Below are 18408 nucleotides of genomic sequence, written 5' to 3' on the forward strand. Positions count from 1 at the left end.
TGTGAAAATAAGAAATCAAATTGTAAAGGAAATACCATAATTTTTTTTTATTTTTAAAAGTTTTTTTTTTTAATGTTTATTTATTTTTCAGACAGAGAGAAACAGAGCATGAACGGGGGGAGGGTCAGAGAGAGGGAGACACAGAATCTGAAACAGGCTCCAGGCTCTGAGCGGTCAGCACAGAGCCTGACACGGGGCTCAAACTTGGGACCACAAGATCATGACCTGAGGCAAAGTCGCACACCTAACTGACTGAGCCACCCAGGCACTCCAAGAAATACCATAATTTTTAACAACAACAAAGTCTAAGGAGAAGCCATGGTAGTGAATAGTTGAAAAAAAATAGGAAAAGGTCATTGTGAGTGAAGAACAGAACAGTGTAAGAGACCAGGGGTTTGGATGGATCCCTCAGGTCAATGGCTTCTTCTGGAGCATGAAGTGCCTCTCACGGAGTGGCTTATTAATAAAGATAGATGCCATTGTTTAGACAGATGCCATGTATCAATACTTTATGTACATATCAGCCATTTTTGTCCAAGAGAGGTCAAGTGACTCGCCTAGCGATTACACAGTTAGTAAGTAGAGGAACAAAAATTCAAGTTCAGGTTTTTCAGTCCAAAGTCTTGCCCCTTCCACTCTGGTATGGCTCTGCCCCCTGGGGGGTGGGGGGAAAGTGTCATCAAATCTATTGCAAGTTGGATGAGCTTAACACTGGCAATAGCATAGGTAATGAAAACTTTGGATAATGGGAAAGAGGCTGAGGGAGAGGGATGTCTGGCAATGACAGATTTGCTCCACAGTTCTTCTCACCCCAGTGAGTTCTTCTTAACTTGGCCTTAAGTCAAAATATGTGAGGAAGCCATGGAGGAGAGAAATAATAAGGAAAAAATCCAAATCTTAGTGATTTCCAAAAAGCACATTCATAATGTTTATCTGTATTCTAAAATATAATTTTTATTACATGTATTATTTTCATTAAAATACACAAAATGTATATAAATACTGATTATATTATAGGAAAACAGCATCAACAGCTGACAATCAAAGAGTCTTGAGGACTATTTTGAGGACAGCTGAGTTCGTTGCCAAGTACTCAAAATCTACCACTGAAGCGACCCATGTTTTCCTAACATGTCCTTCCCAATCTCCACATTGTCCCTACTTAGGTAACTCTTCCAGTCACATGCATGTGAACATGTGCACATGCATGCATGCACACACGCATGCACACACGTGTGCACACATACACACCTCTACAATTGCACTGAAAATGTACATGCTGTGTAGGGAATGGACCAACTTCCCAAAAGATCCCCCTTTCTATTCTGTTAGCATCACCTGGTAGCTTAGGCTATGCATTTAGAAATAAAGATGCTGCCGGGGCGCCTGGGTGGCTCAGTCGGTTAAGTGTCCGACTTCAGTTCAGGTCACGATCTCGCAGTCCGTGAGTTCGAGCCCCATGTCGGGCTCTGGGCTGATGGCTCAGGGCCTGGAGCCTGCTTTTGATTCTGTGTCTCCCTCTCTCTCTGCCCCTCCCCCATTCATGCTCCGTCTCTCTCTGTCTCAAAAATAAATAAACGTTACAAAAAATTTTGAAAAAAAAAAAAAAGAAAGATGCTGCCAATGGGACACTGGCCTTTTCGTCTCTTTAGCTTATCATGCAAGCCTAGTCTTCTTTTTCCATCCCTTATACACTCATGTCACATCCATATATCTGAAAGGCAGCCTCCCCTGAGGTAGACAGTAAACTCACCCCAAGAGGTGAGTTAATTGTCCTTTCCAATGGGCCAAAATGCTTTTGGCCACTTAAGATGAGTGTAGAACATCTTGGTAGCTGCTTCTCCCTGCCTCTGCATCTTCACATGGCAGCGAGAGTCTCACGTTCTTCAGTCATATTCCCCCTCCTGTCTGGCACATGGACCAGACAGATGGACATCTACAGTGAGATGAGGAACTGTAGACCTGCTGGACCCTGTAGTCTCAAGGTCTACTTGGCTCATGTCTTCTCACTTGACCTCAAGTGGGCTTAAGAAGACTCTCATTCAAGATCATATTCTCAGTGCCTGTAACAAGGAACCATACGGAGAGAATCCCAAAGTGCTTTTCTTAGAGCTTATATAAGCCAAAAAATGTCTTAGATTCCTCAAAACTGACCAGAGATAATTCAGATACATTGACATATAAATGGTCAGCACTGGTGAGATTGAATACTGCCCCCAGGTAGCTGCTGCGGGCCCACATCTGGCCAGTAGTGCAGTAGTTCATCATCTTCCCTTCCATCAGCACCAGGTCCTGGGGATACTTAGAGTTCCTCATGTAGACCTTGTGGTTCAGGGGTTGGTTGTTGCAGGACTGACCCCTGAAGTTCACTTTGGAATATACAAAGTACATCCCAGTGTCATTGATCACAAGGCCACCCTTCTTATACTTCACCCCAGAGACAAGGGCAATTCCATATGTGTCTTCCCATTCCAGAGGGATGGATCTTGAGTTGGGCTTGCCTGAAATCAAATCAGAGAGGAGCGTTCAGCCAGGAATGCTCATGTATCCAACAAAAGAAGCTTCCAAGGCAAAAACTGTGGGCCTTTCCTTGAGCAGATGACCAAAGTGACATAGCCCATATAGAACAGGCCAATGGGTCAGACTTGATCCATTACTGAATTCCTTCAACACCTCTATTAAATTGCTTGCCTCAGTTTATCATCTATACAACTGGGACAATAATATATATGCTAGTCAATTACAATGGGACATTATTGAGATTATTTTAGCTCTCTGGAACAAAGATTCTATAGTCGTCAGAACTAACACCAAAACTTCTAGGCTTCGAGGTTCCATCAGTGAGGAGGAAAGCCAAACCCAAGGAACTCTGAAATTCTAAAGTTGGGAAGAATCTTTAGGGATCACCAGGTCCAACTCCTTGCCTACACTGAGGAGTCTTCAGTCCCCTACTTTGGGCTAAAATTCCCTTTCTTTTATGTCCCCACAGCTGTATATGCATACCTTCACCAGAGAACACTCCCCATTACTTAAATTACTGCTTATGTACCTGTCTTTCTCTATTAGGCCTTAAGTTCCTTGAAGGCAGGAACCATGTGTTATTCATCTACATGTCCCCAAGACTTGACACACAACATGTGTTCAATAAATATCTGTTGGTCCAAACTGGATCATTCTACAGCCTCTGCCTAAATAATTCCAGGGGCAGTGGCACATCAGTTTCTGTGATACTTTTCCACTTTCAGATGTTAATGGACTACACCCTGGAAATGCCCATACCACACTGTTATCAAATCACTTCACTCTACTACATGACCACATGCAGGAAGTCCCGCAGTGCCAGGACTGGGCCTTTCTCTTCATTCCCAGTTCTACTCTTGCAGAAAGCAGGGTGAGGCTCTTCCCAGAAAACCAGAAAAGCACTTACTCCCCACCTTCCCAGATCTCACCTCTTATGCCCATGCCCCAAATCACATACAATTCTTTGGAATTATTGAAGAGTGGGCTCCTGGTGGAGCTCCATTTCTCTAGTTCAGAATATGGCCTAGACCGCGGTAGGGGTTCAGTCTGCGTGTGAGGTTGACTTGACTAGAAACATAGGACCATTCTTGGGTGTCAAATACTATCACCAGAAAGTAACAACTCCCTCAGAGCACAGTACCCAACCAGCTATGCAGCTTTCTGTCAAAGGCTTTCCCAAACCCCATGTACCTTCCAGATACAGACCTGTTAAATGGGCCACTTTTCTCAGCTCCCTTTTTTCAGAGGGTGGATTGAGTTGACCTGTATCATAGAGAGATGAAAAATACACGTAAAAATGAGACACCAACCATTCTTTTGTTGGGACTCTGAACAGGTCATTTAAATAAAAGTGATTTTTTAAAAACATAAATGACAACAGTCTGACATATACTAATCATGCAAATCCAAACCATAGAACTCACAGGAACCTGTATTTCAGAAACAAAGAGGTCAAAAATAAACCAAATTGAACCAAAATAAGCCAAATTCAACCAAATTGAAATAGACATGTGCATAGTTATAATGTCACAATAAAACAAGAAAAAGGTTGATTTGTAAAGAGCTATCAGATCAGTTACTGCATTTGAACTTGCCACAACCCTTTGAAGTAGACGTTATTGTTCTACCTTATAGATGGCTAAATGAGCTTAGAACTTGGGTGGCACTGACCCAGCTACTCAATATCAGAGAAGGATAGACACTCAGGTCTCCTGACTCCAAATTAGGATTTTTCTACTCTGGTTCTGCTGTCTGTAGCACTCCTCAGGACAGAGGCCAAAGAAGACTGTGATTTCACCTCCTGGCCATTAGGTCTCCCCCCAGGTGGCATTTGACAGTCTGCCCAAATTAATCATCCTCAGATCTCAAATGCCTTGAATAGCTCCTTATTGAATATATAATTGTGTAAAAGTTTCCCCAGCCACACGATCTCTGCCTGTCTGACCAGCCTCATCTCCTCTACTTGCTCACATTGGCCAAGGCTGCACAACACGAGTTCTGATATAACCTGAACACACCCAGCTTCCAGCCCCTGTGCCTTTGCTCATGCTGTTCCGTCTGCCCAAAACGCCCTCCAAACAGATCCTTCTGGCAAATTCCTATCAACCCTCTAAATACCACCTACAACACCTCTTTCTTTGGGAAACCATCCTAGGCCTTTTTAATCAAATATTTCTCCCTCCTTTGAAACCTAGAATCACTCTGTCTTTACCTCTCTTGTCAGTTCTGACTCCCCGTTTCTGAGGTGCCTGTGTAACTTGTCTTATTCCCCTCAAATAAAGGGCAAATTTCTTACTATATATTTAATCTACCAGAGTACTTAGCTCATTTTCTGACACAGGGCATATAGCCAGTAAATATTTGTTAAATTTAATTGGAGGAGTTAAAATAGACAATAGTTCCCAAAGTAGACATTGTGTCTCTGACTTCAGGTATTTTAATCAAACTGAGCTACCACTTAGCTAATGAATTCAGCTAAGGCATTCAAGAAAGATTCATAGAAAGGCACTCATCCACATCAAGTTCCTTGTGATTAGCCTGTAAGACTCACATATGGCATGAGAATGCCCCAGTCAACTCAGAATGTTACCTGACTAATCATTACCTCTCTAGCCACCCAAGACCACCCACAATGAATGAGGTGTTAGTGAACAGGAAAGGCAAAACTGAGTCTCCTCTACATTCCTATACCACAAACCATCTGTGCAACTCGTCTGACATTCAGCCAAGTGCTGACAGGAAATGGAACAGAGAACCACATGTTGCGTATCTTTATATCCCTCACAGAGCCTTGTACAGTGTTATTCTCATAAAGGGTACTCGATAAAAGTATCTTCTGGATAAATATTGAAATAAACTGGAAATATGTCCTACGCTTCAGTGATGAATGTTTCCTGCCCCCAGGGTCTTTGCACATGCCATTCTCACTGCTGGAATGTTTTCCTCTATCCTCCCACTGCACCCGACATACATGCACACTCACACACACACATGCACACACACACACAAAACACCTTCTTAGAGGGGACTTTCCAGACCACTCTATCTTATGTCGCACTTAGTACAATTTGAAATTATGCCGTGGCTTGCTTGCTTTTGTTTATCTTTTCCAGCTTGCTAAAAGCTCTGTGCAGGCAGGACCCTTGTCTCTCTTGTTTTCAATCATCACCCAGCACCCAGCACCCAACCTGGCACATATGAAGCACTCCAAGAACATTTGTGAATGAATAAAAGACTTAATGAGTTAACTGTGGGAAAATGGAAAGTGAAAAAGGAGCAAATAAGAATGTTTAAATAACTAGTCCTTCTAGTTCTTTACTAAGAATAAAAAATATGCATATGCACTTATATAGCCAATATTAACCTAAGCATGCTGTTTTATAACTTGTTTTTTTGTCTAACATAGAATGCACAATCTCCATGACATTAAATGTCCTTCTAATATATGGATTTTAGTTGCTGCGTATTAGGAGCTCTGAATACACCATAATGTATTTAATCTGTTAAGAGGCATTTAAGTTTCTTCTGACTTGTTTATTATAAATAGCCTAATAAGGAAGTGATGAACATCCTTATCTATGAGATTTTAGGTATTATCTCTGATTATTTTATCAAGATAAATTCTTAGTGATGAGGTTGCATGGCAAATTAACACTTAAATTTTTGGTACATTTTTCCAACTGCTCTTCAGATAAGGTATAGCAATTTACCTGTTCCCTGGCTGTCAACTAATGTTTAAGCAAACTTTCTCTCACATTTTGCCAATCTGGTTTTTTTTTTTATCTTTACTAATTGGATGGATGAAAATGGGTATCCTCTTGTTTTAATTTGCATCTCTTATCTTATTAATAAAGTTGCTAATTTGATTTCCGTGGGATAATTCACCAATCTCTGGCCCATCTGGGTTGATGTAAAGAAGATACTTGTTTACTGGAAAAGGTAGACCTGACTCATCTGTTCACTTAACTTTTAGTTACTAAAATGATCCCAGAGAGTGGGTGAAAGATGAGTAATTAGGGACCTGTTTCACCAGCCACATTCCACTGATTTTCAAAGCTATTTTATTTTAGAAATCCTCCCAAGGTTTCATTTTTCTACCAAATATTTCTACTCTGCTTGAATACACCTGGACTTTCTAACACTTAGGGACTTGGACCTAGAACTAGAGACCAGAGCATCCAAAGGATGGCTCCTAAAGAGCCTACATTCTGGAGCAGTAGGATGACTTGGGTCACCTACGATAGACACATAAGAAAATTTGGAAACAGCCTCCCCTCATTGGATGGCCAGTGCTGTCTTCCCAATTTCTAAGGATGAGATTTACCTATTGTCTTTGCAGACACATCTTGCTTCTCATCTTTATTTCTCATTCCATGGCCGTCATAGACAGATGGAAGTTTCCCTATTTCATAAGGCGCCAGTCTATATACTGGAAAGCCCTGTAGTTGACAAAGCATCAGGAGCCTGTGTTCCTTTCCTTCAACCCCAGTTCTACGCCTGTGGTTTTGGGCATATCCCCTAATCTGTCTGGTATGTTGTTTCTTTTCTGAGAAGTGAGATGACTGGACTAGATTTGCTCCAAGCTCCCTTCCAACTCTTACCAAATCCAAAGTTCAGTGAACTTGGTTTAATAAACCAGAGCATCCTAAATCTACCTGTCCATAGTTTCCAAACTATATCCCAAAATTTCACAAGGTCAGTGTTCAACATTTTCATCTTCTCCCTTGCTCTGAATCTCACATAAAGGACTTTCCTTTATTATTGAAGGTAGCTCATGATTGCCTTTTTGGGGGAAGTTGGACTAGCCTTTGAAAAATGCCTAAAGTCTTTCCCCAAGTTTGCCAGTGAATGCAAAAGATCAACCCCAATGTGGATAATTAATTGCCTACTTTTTAAAAAACTTAAGGGCGCCTGGGTGGCTCAGTTGGTTGAGCATCCGGCTCTTCATGTTGGCTCAGGTCATGATCCCAGGGTCATGAGACCAAGCCCTAAGTTGGGCTCCATGCTGAGTGTGGAACCTGCTTAGGATTCTCTCTCTCTCCCTCTGCCCCTTTCCCCTGCTCACACTCTCTCTCTAAAAACTAAAATAAAAATAAAAATAAAAGCTTAGTTATATAATATATCCTATAGAATGTATATCCTATATATATCCTATAAAATATATCCCAAAAATTTTTTTTAAATAAAGCTTGACTCTTGAGCAAACTCTCAGAGAATTTAAAGAGGAGAAGACTTTTCCCAGAAACATCTGTCTGTTCCCCCACCCTGCCCCCCTCTCCCTATGAGTTATAGCCACTGCCCTGTTCACGAAAAGCAGGAGCCCTGAGGAAGGGGACAGGCCTGGAGCCAGCTGCTTAGGGGACAAAAGTTGTATATGTGTGTCTCTTTCCAAAGCCAAATGGAAATTATTTTGAATTGTGTGCAATATTCAATTATACTGGTTTTGAATGATTAAATTCACTTCATGTTTAGGGCAGCTCAAGGAACCAAAATGACTAGAGATTCAGAATTAGCTAGGATTCCTTTTGTAGTATACAATTATCCAAGAATGAGATGGAATTCAAGGCATTCCACCAACGTGGTTCAACAATGAGGGCTGTCTTTAGAAACTCAACATACATGCATGAAAGAACTCACCTATTTGCTTCTCCAAAGATGATGCTACATGCTTTTGGCTGGTGGACTGGCAAAAGAGAGAGAGAGAGAAAAAAGATATATAATAAATATGAAGTTCTTTATGCTTAAGGAGCAAAATTGTCAAATAAACCAAATAAACCTGAGAAGGGAATCTAAATACCTCAGAACCTTTCCTAACTCAGACTTTGGCCATGCAATTGTGTCTTACCATGCCTCCATTTGTGTGTGTGTGTATGTGTGTGATTTGGAATAGTTCTAATATTTTTAGGTATTTACAAGGAAATTTAGTTTGGTCATTTAAACGAATTCACTTCTAAGCAAGACCTCAAAGTTCCTTTTCTTTTTTGAATCACTAAGCTCTAGGGAGGGAGGGGTTCAGCAGACTAACTTGCCCACTGAGAAAGAAAGAACCAGAACTGCCAGTCCTATTTTGGCCCCAATCCTTTCCAGTATAGAAAGTATTCCTTTCACTCGTTGGAGCTTCCATTTCTCTGCCTACAGAATAGAATCACTGGAATGATCCATTTCTTTTTTTTTTTTTTAAGTTTATTTATTTATTTTGAGAGAAAGAGAGAGAGAGCATGCACAAGCAGGGGAGGGGCAGAGAGGAGAGACAGAAGCCCAAGCAGGCTCTGCACTTCCAACACAGAACCTGACATGGGGCTTGAACTCACGAACTGTGACATCCTGACCTGAGCTGAAATCAAGTTGGACAGTTAACTGACTGAGCCACCGAGGCGCCCCTAGAATGATCCATTTCTAAGACAAAAAAAAAGGATTAAAGGGGCGCCTGGGTGGCGTAGTCGGTTAAGCGTCCGACTTCAGCCAGGTCACGATCTCGCGGTCCGTGAGTTCGAGCCCCACGTCGGGCTCTGGGCTGATGGCTCAGAGCCTGGAGCCTGCTTCCGATTCTGTGTCTCCCTCTCTCTCTGCGCCTCCCCCGTTCATGCTGTGTCTCTCTCTGTCCCAAAAATAAATAAACGTTGAAAAAAAAAATTAAAAAAAAAAAAGGATTAAAAACTACTTCTCGGGGCACCTAGGTGTCTCACTAGGTCAAGCACCTTCCTCTTGGTTTTTGGCTCAGGTCGTGATCTCAGCATTCATGAGTTCAAGCCCTGCATTGGGCTCTGTGCTGACAGCACAGGGTCTGCTTGGGATTCTCTCTCTGCCCCTCCCCTGCTCATACTTTCTCTCTCTCTCTCTCTCTCTCTCTCTCTCAAAATAAATAAATAAATATACTTAAAAAAATTTTTTTAAATACTTTGCAAGTGAGACCATGATCCCTGTGGGCCCCGGTAGTCCCCCCCCACCCCTGCCCCATGGCTTCAGGGCATAGTCCACACAGCAGCTTACCTCTCTGAGTTCAGCCAGCTCCTTCTGGAGGTGGAAGAGCTGAAACATCCCCAGCCCCAGTCCAACCAGGGCCACCAGAACCATGAAAAACATCACAAGAAGACACAGCCCTGTGTTGTGGTCCCTCCTCGTCTTCAGAGGTGGCAATGGCAGTGGGGGCAGCGGTGGTGGCGGTGGTGGTGGTGGTAGTGTTGGTGGTGGCGGCGGTGGTGGCCTCCTTTGTCCAGGCCTTCCTGGCACAGAGGATGGACAAGGGAGGACCGACCCTGGAGGGCCCCAGGGAGAACTGGCCCTGCTGTCCACCCAGTAGATTTGGGGGTATGGGTAATTCAGGGGCTGCTGCATGGCAGCCTGTTCCTCGGGCTGGTCCCCAGTGAAGATGTCAAGACCAGGACCGCTGTTTCTGACTGCTCCAGGGAAGAAAAGCCAGCTCTGTCTTTATAGAGTTTCCATAGGCAAGGGAAACACCTCTCTCGTTCTCTCTTTCCTTCTGTCTTTCTGCTTCTCAAAGAGACACCCACTCACTTTGCATCTGAAGCTGAGAAGCCTCAAACCGGCTCAGAGCAAACCCCGGGAAGTTTCCGCCCACAATTTTCTGGTGAAAGCCTGCAAGGCCCCAGCGGCTGCTGCTGTGTTCCCTGAGATGCCTGTAGAAGAGCCTTGTCTTCCTTGGGCCCTGCGAGAGCAGGTGGTACTGGGTGTAGCCCCGTGGGGTTTGTCCACTGCCCAGCGCCAGGGAGAGTAGCCAGTGGGGTCTGTCCAGGCCCCCAAGGGCAAGACTGTGGAGCCTCAGCCAGAGGAATTGCTTGCACATCTTACCTTTCACATGAGGGACTCACTCCCTTGCTGCTGTCCTTTCCCCACACCCAAGTACTCACACTGCAAAGCACTGTAACTCATGGGGTAAAAGTCTGCCCCACCCCCTCCCTAGCGATTAGACCCCAGGTGGCAACCCCGTGGCTGATATGCCTTTTGGACCCCATTGACCTGCTTTGTTCATGCCTCAAAATGTTTTTTTGTTTCTTTTCACTGTTGTCCCCTTTTAAAACCTGGGATATTCCAGGGACACCTGTGTGGCTCATTTGACTGAGCAACCCACCTCGGCTCGGGTCATGATCTCCAGGCCCATGGATTTGAGCCCTGCGTCAGACTTTGTGCGGTCAGTGCAAAGCCCGCTTCAGTTCCTATTTCCCTCTCTCTCTGCCCCTCCCCAGCTTGTGCTTTCTCTCTGTCTCAAAAATAAAAACATCAAAAAATATGAAATAAAATTGGATATTCCACATTAAAATCTACATTTTTTTATTATTATGTTTTGAAACATTACAATACTGGCGTCCAGACCTGCACCACTGCGGTACTCTCAGAACAGACAGAGCTGCTCTAGGCTGGCCACCTGCTCCCCTCCCCACCATGCTTCACACCCCCCTCACCCTGTGAAATGGCCTTCCTGGCCCCTGCATGCATGTGTTTGCAGCCTGTGTTATGGTTGTCAGATGTAGTACTTGGTGCCCTGATAAATTTGAATTTCACATAAATAAATAATTTTTAGGATCAGTATATCCATATACAATGTGGGCTACACACACAAAAAAAATTATTTGCTGTTTATCTGACATTAAAATGTAACCAATTGTCCTGTTTGTTTTTTTACTAAAGATGGGAACTCTACCTGGACTGACATCACCCTTTTCTCTGGCTTCAAATACTATTTATTATTTTTTAATATATATTTTAAAGTTTATTCATTTAGTTTTGAGAGAGAGAGACAGAGAGCAGGGGAGGGGCAGAGAGAGAGGAAGAGAGAGAATCCCAAGCAGGCTTTGCACTGTCAGCACAGAGCCCAATGCAGGGCTTGAACTCATAAACCGTGAGATCATGACCTGAGCCAAAATCAAGAGTCAGATGCTTAACCAACTGAGCCACCCAGACACCCCTTCAAAGACTCTTGAAATGCCAGTAACTCCCAAGTGCTTGGCTCCAGTCACAATCATGTTCCCATATAACCCATAAAAACCTCTCACAAAACCTATTTTCCATTTTACCAGAAGGCTCCACGTTTCAGATCTCATTAGCATTTATATCATGCTTTGACATTGCTGTGGCTACTATTCTGACTCTCCACCTGTGCCAAACCAATACCAAACTTATTTCCCGGCCACATTCTGCCCACCCACCTGGGTTCCCATACTACCTGTTTCACTTGAAACTTGTTTCAACTTGTTTCACTTGAAGTTGTCTTTCTGGTGACAACTTCAACTCCTCTCTCTTTCTCTTCTGCAACATTTAAGCCAGGACTATTGATTTTCCCCGCAACCTGCTTCTCACATAGGCACACCCTGTCCTGTATTCTTCCTGTCATTGCCTTAGGTCACACTCTTATTATCTCTCACCTGCAATAGTGCAAGGGCACCCTGACTGCTCTCCCTCCCACCAGCTGTCCCAAGCACATATCACCCTGCAAACTGAGGCAAGAATCATGCTTGTGAAAACAAACTCAATTATCTCACTTTCTTGCTTAAAACCTTCTGTTGGAAGGTTTGATACCGGAAGTCGTCCAGATTCCCTAGCGTGACACATGCATGGACTCTTTCCAGTTAGACTCCAACAGCTGGCACTGCCTCTTCCCCAAACACTTCTGCCCACATCCCACTCTCTGCCCATGGGACAGTGTGACAGGTAAGAGCAGAACTGACCGCACAAGGTTCTCACTATCTTTCAGAGGTGGGTAGGGTTAACGTGCTTTCAAACTCACATATGGCTTTATTCATAGTCATTAAAAATGGCAAGTTTAAAGTTCATAATCATCAAAATATATCATTTTAAGAACTCCACCATACATACAACAAAAAGCCCAACAAACAAAAATGTTGAAAGTATCCTGAAATAACTCAAAAAAATTGTAGAGTCATATTTTTAAACTGTAAAAATTTTACTAAAAATGGCAAAGATTCAAGTAAGTGAAAAAACACACTTATTTTTCTGTCCTCTGGGGAGGACAGAAAGTGTTGCATGATGCTTAGAGCTTTGTAGTTCTGCCTGGATTCAAATTCCAGCTCTTCCACTTATTAGCTGTGTGAACTGGACAGGTCACTGTCCCTCCTCTGTGCCACAATTTTCTCATCATAAAAATAGGCATGGTCAGCAAGCTGGTGCAGCCACTGTGGAAAACAGTATGGAGGTTCCTCAAAACATTAAAAATAGAACTACCCTACGACCCAGCAATGGTACTACTAAGCATTTATCCAAGGGATACAGGTGTGCTGTTTCGAAGAGACACATGCACCCCCATGTTTATAGCAGCACTATTGACAATAGCCAAAGTATGGAAAGAGCCCAAATGTCCATCAATGGATGAATGGATAAAGAAGATGTGGTGTATATATATATACAATGGAGTATTACTCAGCAATCAAAAAGAATGAAATCTTGCCACTTGCAACTATGTGGATGGAATTGGAGGGTATTATGCTAAGTGAAATTAGTCAGAGAAAGACAAATATCATATGACTTCACTCATATGAGGACTTTAAGAGACAAAACAGATGAACATAAGGGAAGGGAATCAAAAATAATATAACAACAGGGAGGAGGACAAAACATAAGAGACTCATAAATATGGAGAACAAACAGAGGGTTACTAGAGGGGGTGTGGGGGGGAGATGGGCTAAATGGGTAAGGGACATTAAGGAATCTACTCCTGAAATCATTGTTGCACTATATGCTAACTAATTTGGATGTAAATTTAAAAAAAGTAAAATTTAAAAAAAGGGGCATGATCAGGTGTGCCCGGGTGGCTCGGTCAGTTAAGCATCCAACTCTTGGTTTTGGCTCAGGTCATGATCTCACAGTTCAGGAGATTGAGCCCTGAGTTGGACACCATGCTGACAGCCTATTTGGGATTCTCTCTTTCCCTCTCTCTCTTTCTGCCCCTCCCCCACTCACGCTGTTTGTCTTTCTCAAAATAAACACTGAAAAAATTGGGCATGATCGCAACAGTACTTATTTCATAGGGCATTGTGGGCACGAAATGCGCCAAAGCATTTGATACGCTTAAAATAGTCCCTAGCAGCAAAGTAAGCTCTTATCAAATATTGTTGTAAATGTAGGAAATCTTCCCACATGTAATTCATCTGTAGACTTAAGAAACTGATGGTCTTCCACTAAAGATAAAAGAAGGTGGAGACAGGTTGCAGGGAAAAGCACAAGTCGATGCCCAACAATCAGTATCTGGAGATTCTACTGGTGGACTGACTGATGGACTGATGGAACCCTCTGTTTCAGACTAAGATCCCCCTTGTTCTTCTCTCTCAAACTCCCACAGAAACTTCTGGCATTCTTCTATCAGAATTATGCTATACTTTCACATCTCCCTCTGCCCTGCTTCTTGATTCATTCTGTAATAGGAGGAGGAATAAAAATCATAATATCTGCCCCCGACCCACCCAATGACCCCTAATCCTGGGAGAACCTGAACAGAAATAGAGGCCGAGAGCAGTCTTTAAACACCACTATTGCTCTTTGATAATGCCACCAAACATCGTATGTCCACAAAATCATGGAGAAATAAAAACCCTAAAAAACAAGAATAGGGACTCATCATAGGGAGTACTACTAGAACCTTGCTAATTAGCAGAAACAATCTTTTCAAACCAGATTGCTGGGGGGGGGGGGAACATACATATTTGCCTTTGAAAGATGCACTGAGGGCGCCTGGGTGGCTCAGTGTGTTAAGCATCCGACTTCAGCTCAAGCCATGATCTCACGGTTCATGAGTTTGAGCCCCGAGTCGGTTTCTGTGCTGACAGCTAGGAGCCTGGAGCCTGCTTGTGTCTCCTCTCTCTGCCCCTCCCCCGCTTGTGCGTGTGCGTGCTCTCTCGTGCGCTCTCTCTCTCTCTCAAAAATAAACACTAAAAGTAAATTAAATAAATAAATAAAAAGGAAGGAAGGAAGGAAGAAAGAAAGAAAAGCACTGGAGGGATGCCTGGCTGGCTGAGTCGTTACAGCATGCAGCTCTTGATCTCAAGGTTTGTGAGTTTGAGCCCCATGTTGGGTGTAGAGATTACTAAAAATAAATAAACTTAAAAAACAAAAGATGCACTAAATAAATAAATCAAAGGGCCAGCAGGCTGGCAGCTCCCATGTGTGGGAAACTAATTGAGGAACTTTCTCATCCTCACCTTATCCCTCCTACTTCCTCTGGCAGCATCTCTGATTCTGGAACCAGGGTTCCTTGAGGATGGATGGGGGAGAAAGATTCAGAACTGGGATTTCTTTCAGAAAAAGGTAAGATTGCCAGTCGTAGAGATTTAATGGGATGTGGGTGAAACTTGAGAGCAAGTTTAAGTGCAGAATCAAATCAGAGAACGCTCCTTGTACAAGTTGTTAGAATTTTATAGGCATCTTACCTCATTAGATGAAATTCAAATTATTGTTAATGATGGTCCCTCTAGTGTTGTAATTCTCTTCAGAAATTGTCCTGACTCTTTAGTAAAAGAATTCCAATGATCGTTCCCCAGTGTGGCATGTTAGCTACATGGAGGTTAAGAGGACAGAACAGGAAGCAGAAGGGACCCTTCTTTCTGGCCTTCCGGTGTTTAAGCCAGAGAGCTGACTCAGTGGACTGTGGCCTGAAGCTCTAGATGTGATTCAGCAGTAGCCCAGAGAGCTCCATGGTGGACAGCAGCTAACTCTTCCCTGGGGACAGGGAAAAGACTAAAAAGACAGGGATAACTGAGTACTAACAAATTACATGTGGTACACGGTCTATCCTGTTCACTATCACTGGGTGAAAACTCAAGAAACATGTTCGCTGAGCTAATAAATACAGAAGAGTCTGAAGTCAGAAACAGGACTCCTGTGGGAATTAAGATTCTTCTGGAACCTCACTCAGTGATGCTGTGTGTTCCTTCTCCTGATGATACTCTTCAGGTGTTGTTGGCCTGCTGTTGACATGGGGGAGCACAGCAACATTGTCCTTTCCCCTCCTTTCTCTGAGGCCAGCCATGTCACTCCTTCAGTTGCCATTGATAGAAATGTAATTCAGATTGTGTCCGTCTGTTTTTAAAATAACACTTCAGGGGGTGCCTGGGTGGCTCAGTCGTCAAACATGGGACTTCAGTTCCAGTCTTGATCTCATGGTTCGCAGGTTCGAGCACCACATCAGGCTCTCTGCTGTCAGTACAGAGCTCACTTTGGATCCTCTGTTCTCTCTCTCTGCCCCTCCCCACTTGTGCTTTCTCTCTGTCTCAAAAATAAATAAATATTTATAAATAAATAAATAATAATAAATAAATAAATAAAATAAGACTGAGCCTGGATGGCTCAGCCTGTTGGGCAGTCGACTCTTGGCTTCAGTTCAGGTCATGATCTCAAGGTTGTGGAATTGAGCCCTGAGTGGGACTCCCTGCTGAGTGTGGAGCCTACTTGGGATTCTCTCTGCCCCTTCCCTGTGCTCTCTTACTCTTTTGCAAGATAAATAAACATTAAAGAAAATAAGAAATAATAGTAAAATAACACTTCAGTGGCTTCCCATTGCCGTTAGAATAAAGTCCGGTATCTTTAGATTGACTTCCAAGCCCCTCATTATCTGGGCTCTTCCTTCCTCTGCAACTCTCTACTCTCTTCCTCTCATGACACACTGTGGCCACACAGGCCTTTCAGTTCATTAAAAGTTCTTGCCCACCTCAGGGCCTTTGCCTGAGATGCTGCCATTGGCTGGAATGTTCTTGACCCCACCTCTGCCCTACTTTATTTATTTATTTATTCATTCATTCATTCATTCATTTAGAGAGCACAGGGAAGGGGCAGAGAGAGAGAGGGAAAGAGGGAGAGAATCCCAAGCAGGCTCCGTGCTGTCAGCACATAGCCCAACTTGGGGCTTGAACTTGCAAACTGTGAGATCGTGACATGAGCCGGAATCAGCCACCCAGGCAACCCACTTCTGCCCTACTTTTATATGACCAGCTCCCAGGATCCTTCTGTTCTAAACTGAATATCACTTCTTCAGAAAGGTTTTCACTGGTCATTCCATTTAAATGAGAGAATCCCAGTAGTATTCTCTCTTATAATACTATGGGCTTCGTAAACATTTTTGGTACTTATCCCATTTTCATAAATAGATACAGGTACAGAGTCATGTCTATCTTCTGCACTCTATTGTATATCTAGCCCAGCATGGTGCCTGATAACTAATGTGCATGCCATAAATAAACGTTGAAACAATTCTTACCAGACACCCCCTACGATAGTTGATAGCACTCTCAAATTACAACTCATTCACTTTCTCAATTTCTCATCAAATTTTGGCTCTTAAACCCTGAGACAAGTCAGAAGACATTAGAAAAAAACCACACAGGCTTAGACTGAAGCCATCCATCCTGTCAATAATCCAACTGGATCTCAGAGCAGCCGTTGGTCTTTTCTGCCTCCAGATGACTTCCTTGCCACCCAAGGCATGTCCCAAGAAGACAGGGAAAGTCTGTCTTCCCTCCTGACTCAAAAGTTTTAATACCATCCCGTGCAGTCACTGTTTCTTTCAAGAGACTTACCAAGTTGCTTGCAGTTAGAACCCTGTTAACCCTGACATGATAAAGTTTAGGTGGCGGCTCAGCAGATTGACCATCTTTTTATTTTTTATAGTTTTATTAAAGGGTAGTTGACACACAGTGTTACATTAGTTTCAGGTGTAGAGCATAGTGATTCAACTTCTTTATATGTTATGCTGTGCTCCCTACAAGTGTGGCTACCCTCTGTCACCATATAATGTTGTTACGATACTATTGACTATATTCTCTATGCTGTACCTTTTATTCTGGTGACTTATTCATTCCACAACTGGAAGCCTATGCCTCCCTCTCCCCTTCACCCATTTTGCCCATCCCCCCATCCCCTCTCCTCTGGCAACCATCAGTTTGTTCTCTGTATTTACGGGTCTTTTTTTGCTCTTTGTTGTTCATTTGTTTTGTCTTTTAGATTTCCTGTGGAAGTGAAATCATACAGTATTTATCTTTCTCTGTCAAATTTATTTTACTTAGTATAATATCCTCTAGGTTCATCCATATTGTCACAAATGGCAAGATCTCATCCTTTTCATGGCTGAGTAATATTCCACCACACACACACACGCGCGCACGTGGGAGCATGTATCTTTTCAAATTAGTGTTTTCATTTTATTTGGGTAACCAGTAGTGGAATTACTGGACCATGTGGTATTTCTATTTTTAACTTTTTGAGGACCTCCCTCCTGTTTTCCACAGTGGCTGCATAAATTTGCATTCCTACTAACAGTGCATGAGGGTTCCTTTTTCTCTACATCCTCACCAACACTTATTATTTCTTGTCTTTTTTATTCTAGTCATTGTGACTGGTGTGGGGTGATATCTCGTTATAATTTTAATTTGCATTTCCCTGATGATATTAAGTACCTTTTCATATGTCTGTTGGCCATTGGTATGTCTTCTTTGGAAAATGTCTATTCAGGTCCTCTGCCCATTTTTAATTGGGTTATTTATTTTCTCGGTCTCACATTTAGGTCTTTAATCCATTTTGAGTTTATATTTGGGTATGGTGTGAGAAAGTGGTTGTCCAGTTTCATTCTTTTGTAGGTAGCTGTCCAATTTTACCATTTATTGAAGAGACTGTATATTCTTTTCCCTACTGTATATTCTTCCCTCCTTTGTTGTAGATTGACAATACAAGTGTGGGTTTATTTATGGACTCTATATTTTGTTCTATTGATCTATGTGTTTATTTTTGTGCCAGTACCATACTGTTTTGATTACTACAGCTTTGTAGTATAAGCAGACTGACCATCTTTTCTTCTGAGTCCTTGTATGCAAGCACAATAATACATTGGAACCACTGGAAATATTGGTTACTAAATCATGTGAGTGACTAAAT

The 18408-nt window shown here is 42.7% G+C and overlaps 1 protein-coding gene across 2 annotated transcripts; it reads right to left on the reverse strand.

Annotated features, from left to right (window-relative positions):
- Nucleotides 1–1834: 1834 nt before the first annotated feature.
- On the reverse strand, nt 1835–14965 carry FASLG (Fas ligand). 2 transcript variants are annotated; one of them, XM_047076993.1, is made up of 5 exons: nt 14916–14965; nt 9511–9920; nt 8158–8203; nt 3727–3783; nt 1835–2501 (listed from the first exon to the last, which is right to left on the reverse strand). In XM_047076993.1, exons 2-5 carry the CDS (start codon nt 9853–9855, stop codon nt 2107–2109), a joined length of 843 nt encoding a protein of 280 aa, XP_046932949.1. In that variant the 5' UTR covers nt 9856–9920; nt 14916–14965; the 3' UTR covers nt 1835–2106. The 2 variants fall into 2 exon arrangements, with proteins under 2 accessions (XP_046932949.1, XP_046932948.1); XM_047076992.1 differs by lacking the exon at nt 14916–14965 and having other exon boundaries at nt 9511–10639.
- Between the last annotated feature and the right edge of the window lie 3443 nt (nt 14966–18408).

This window comes from Lynx rufus, unplaced genomic scaffold (genome assembly GCF_022079265.1).
Source record: "Lynx rufus isolate CCGP_SWC_20201006 ecotype Redwood Valley unplaced genomic scaffold, mLynRuf1.p SCAF_15, whole genome shotgun sequence".
NCBI lineage: Eukaryota > Metazoa > Chordata > Mammalia > Carnivora > Felidae > Lynx > Lynx rufus.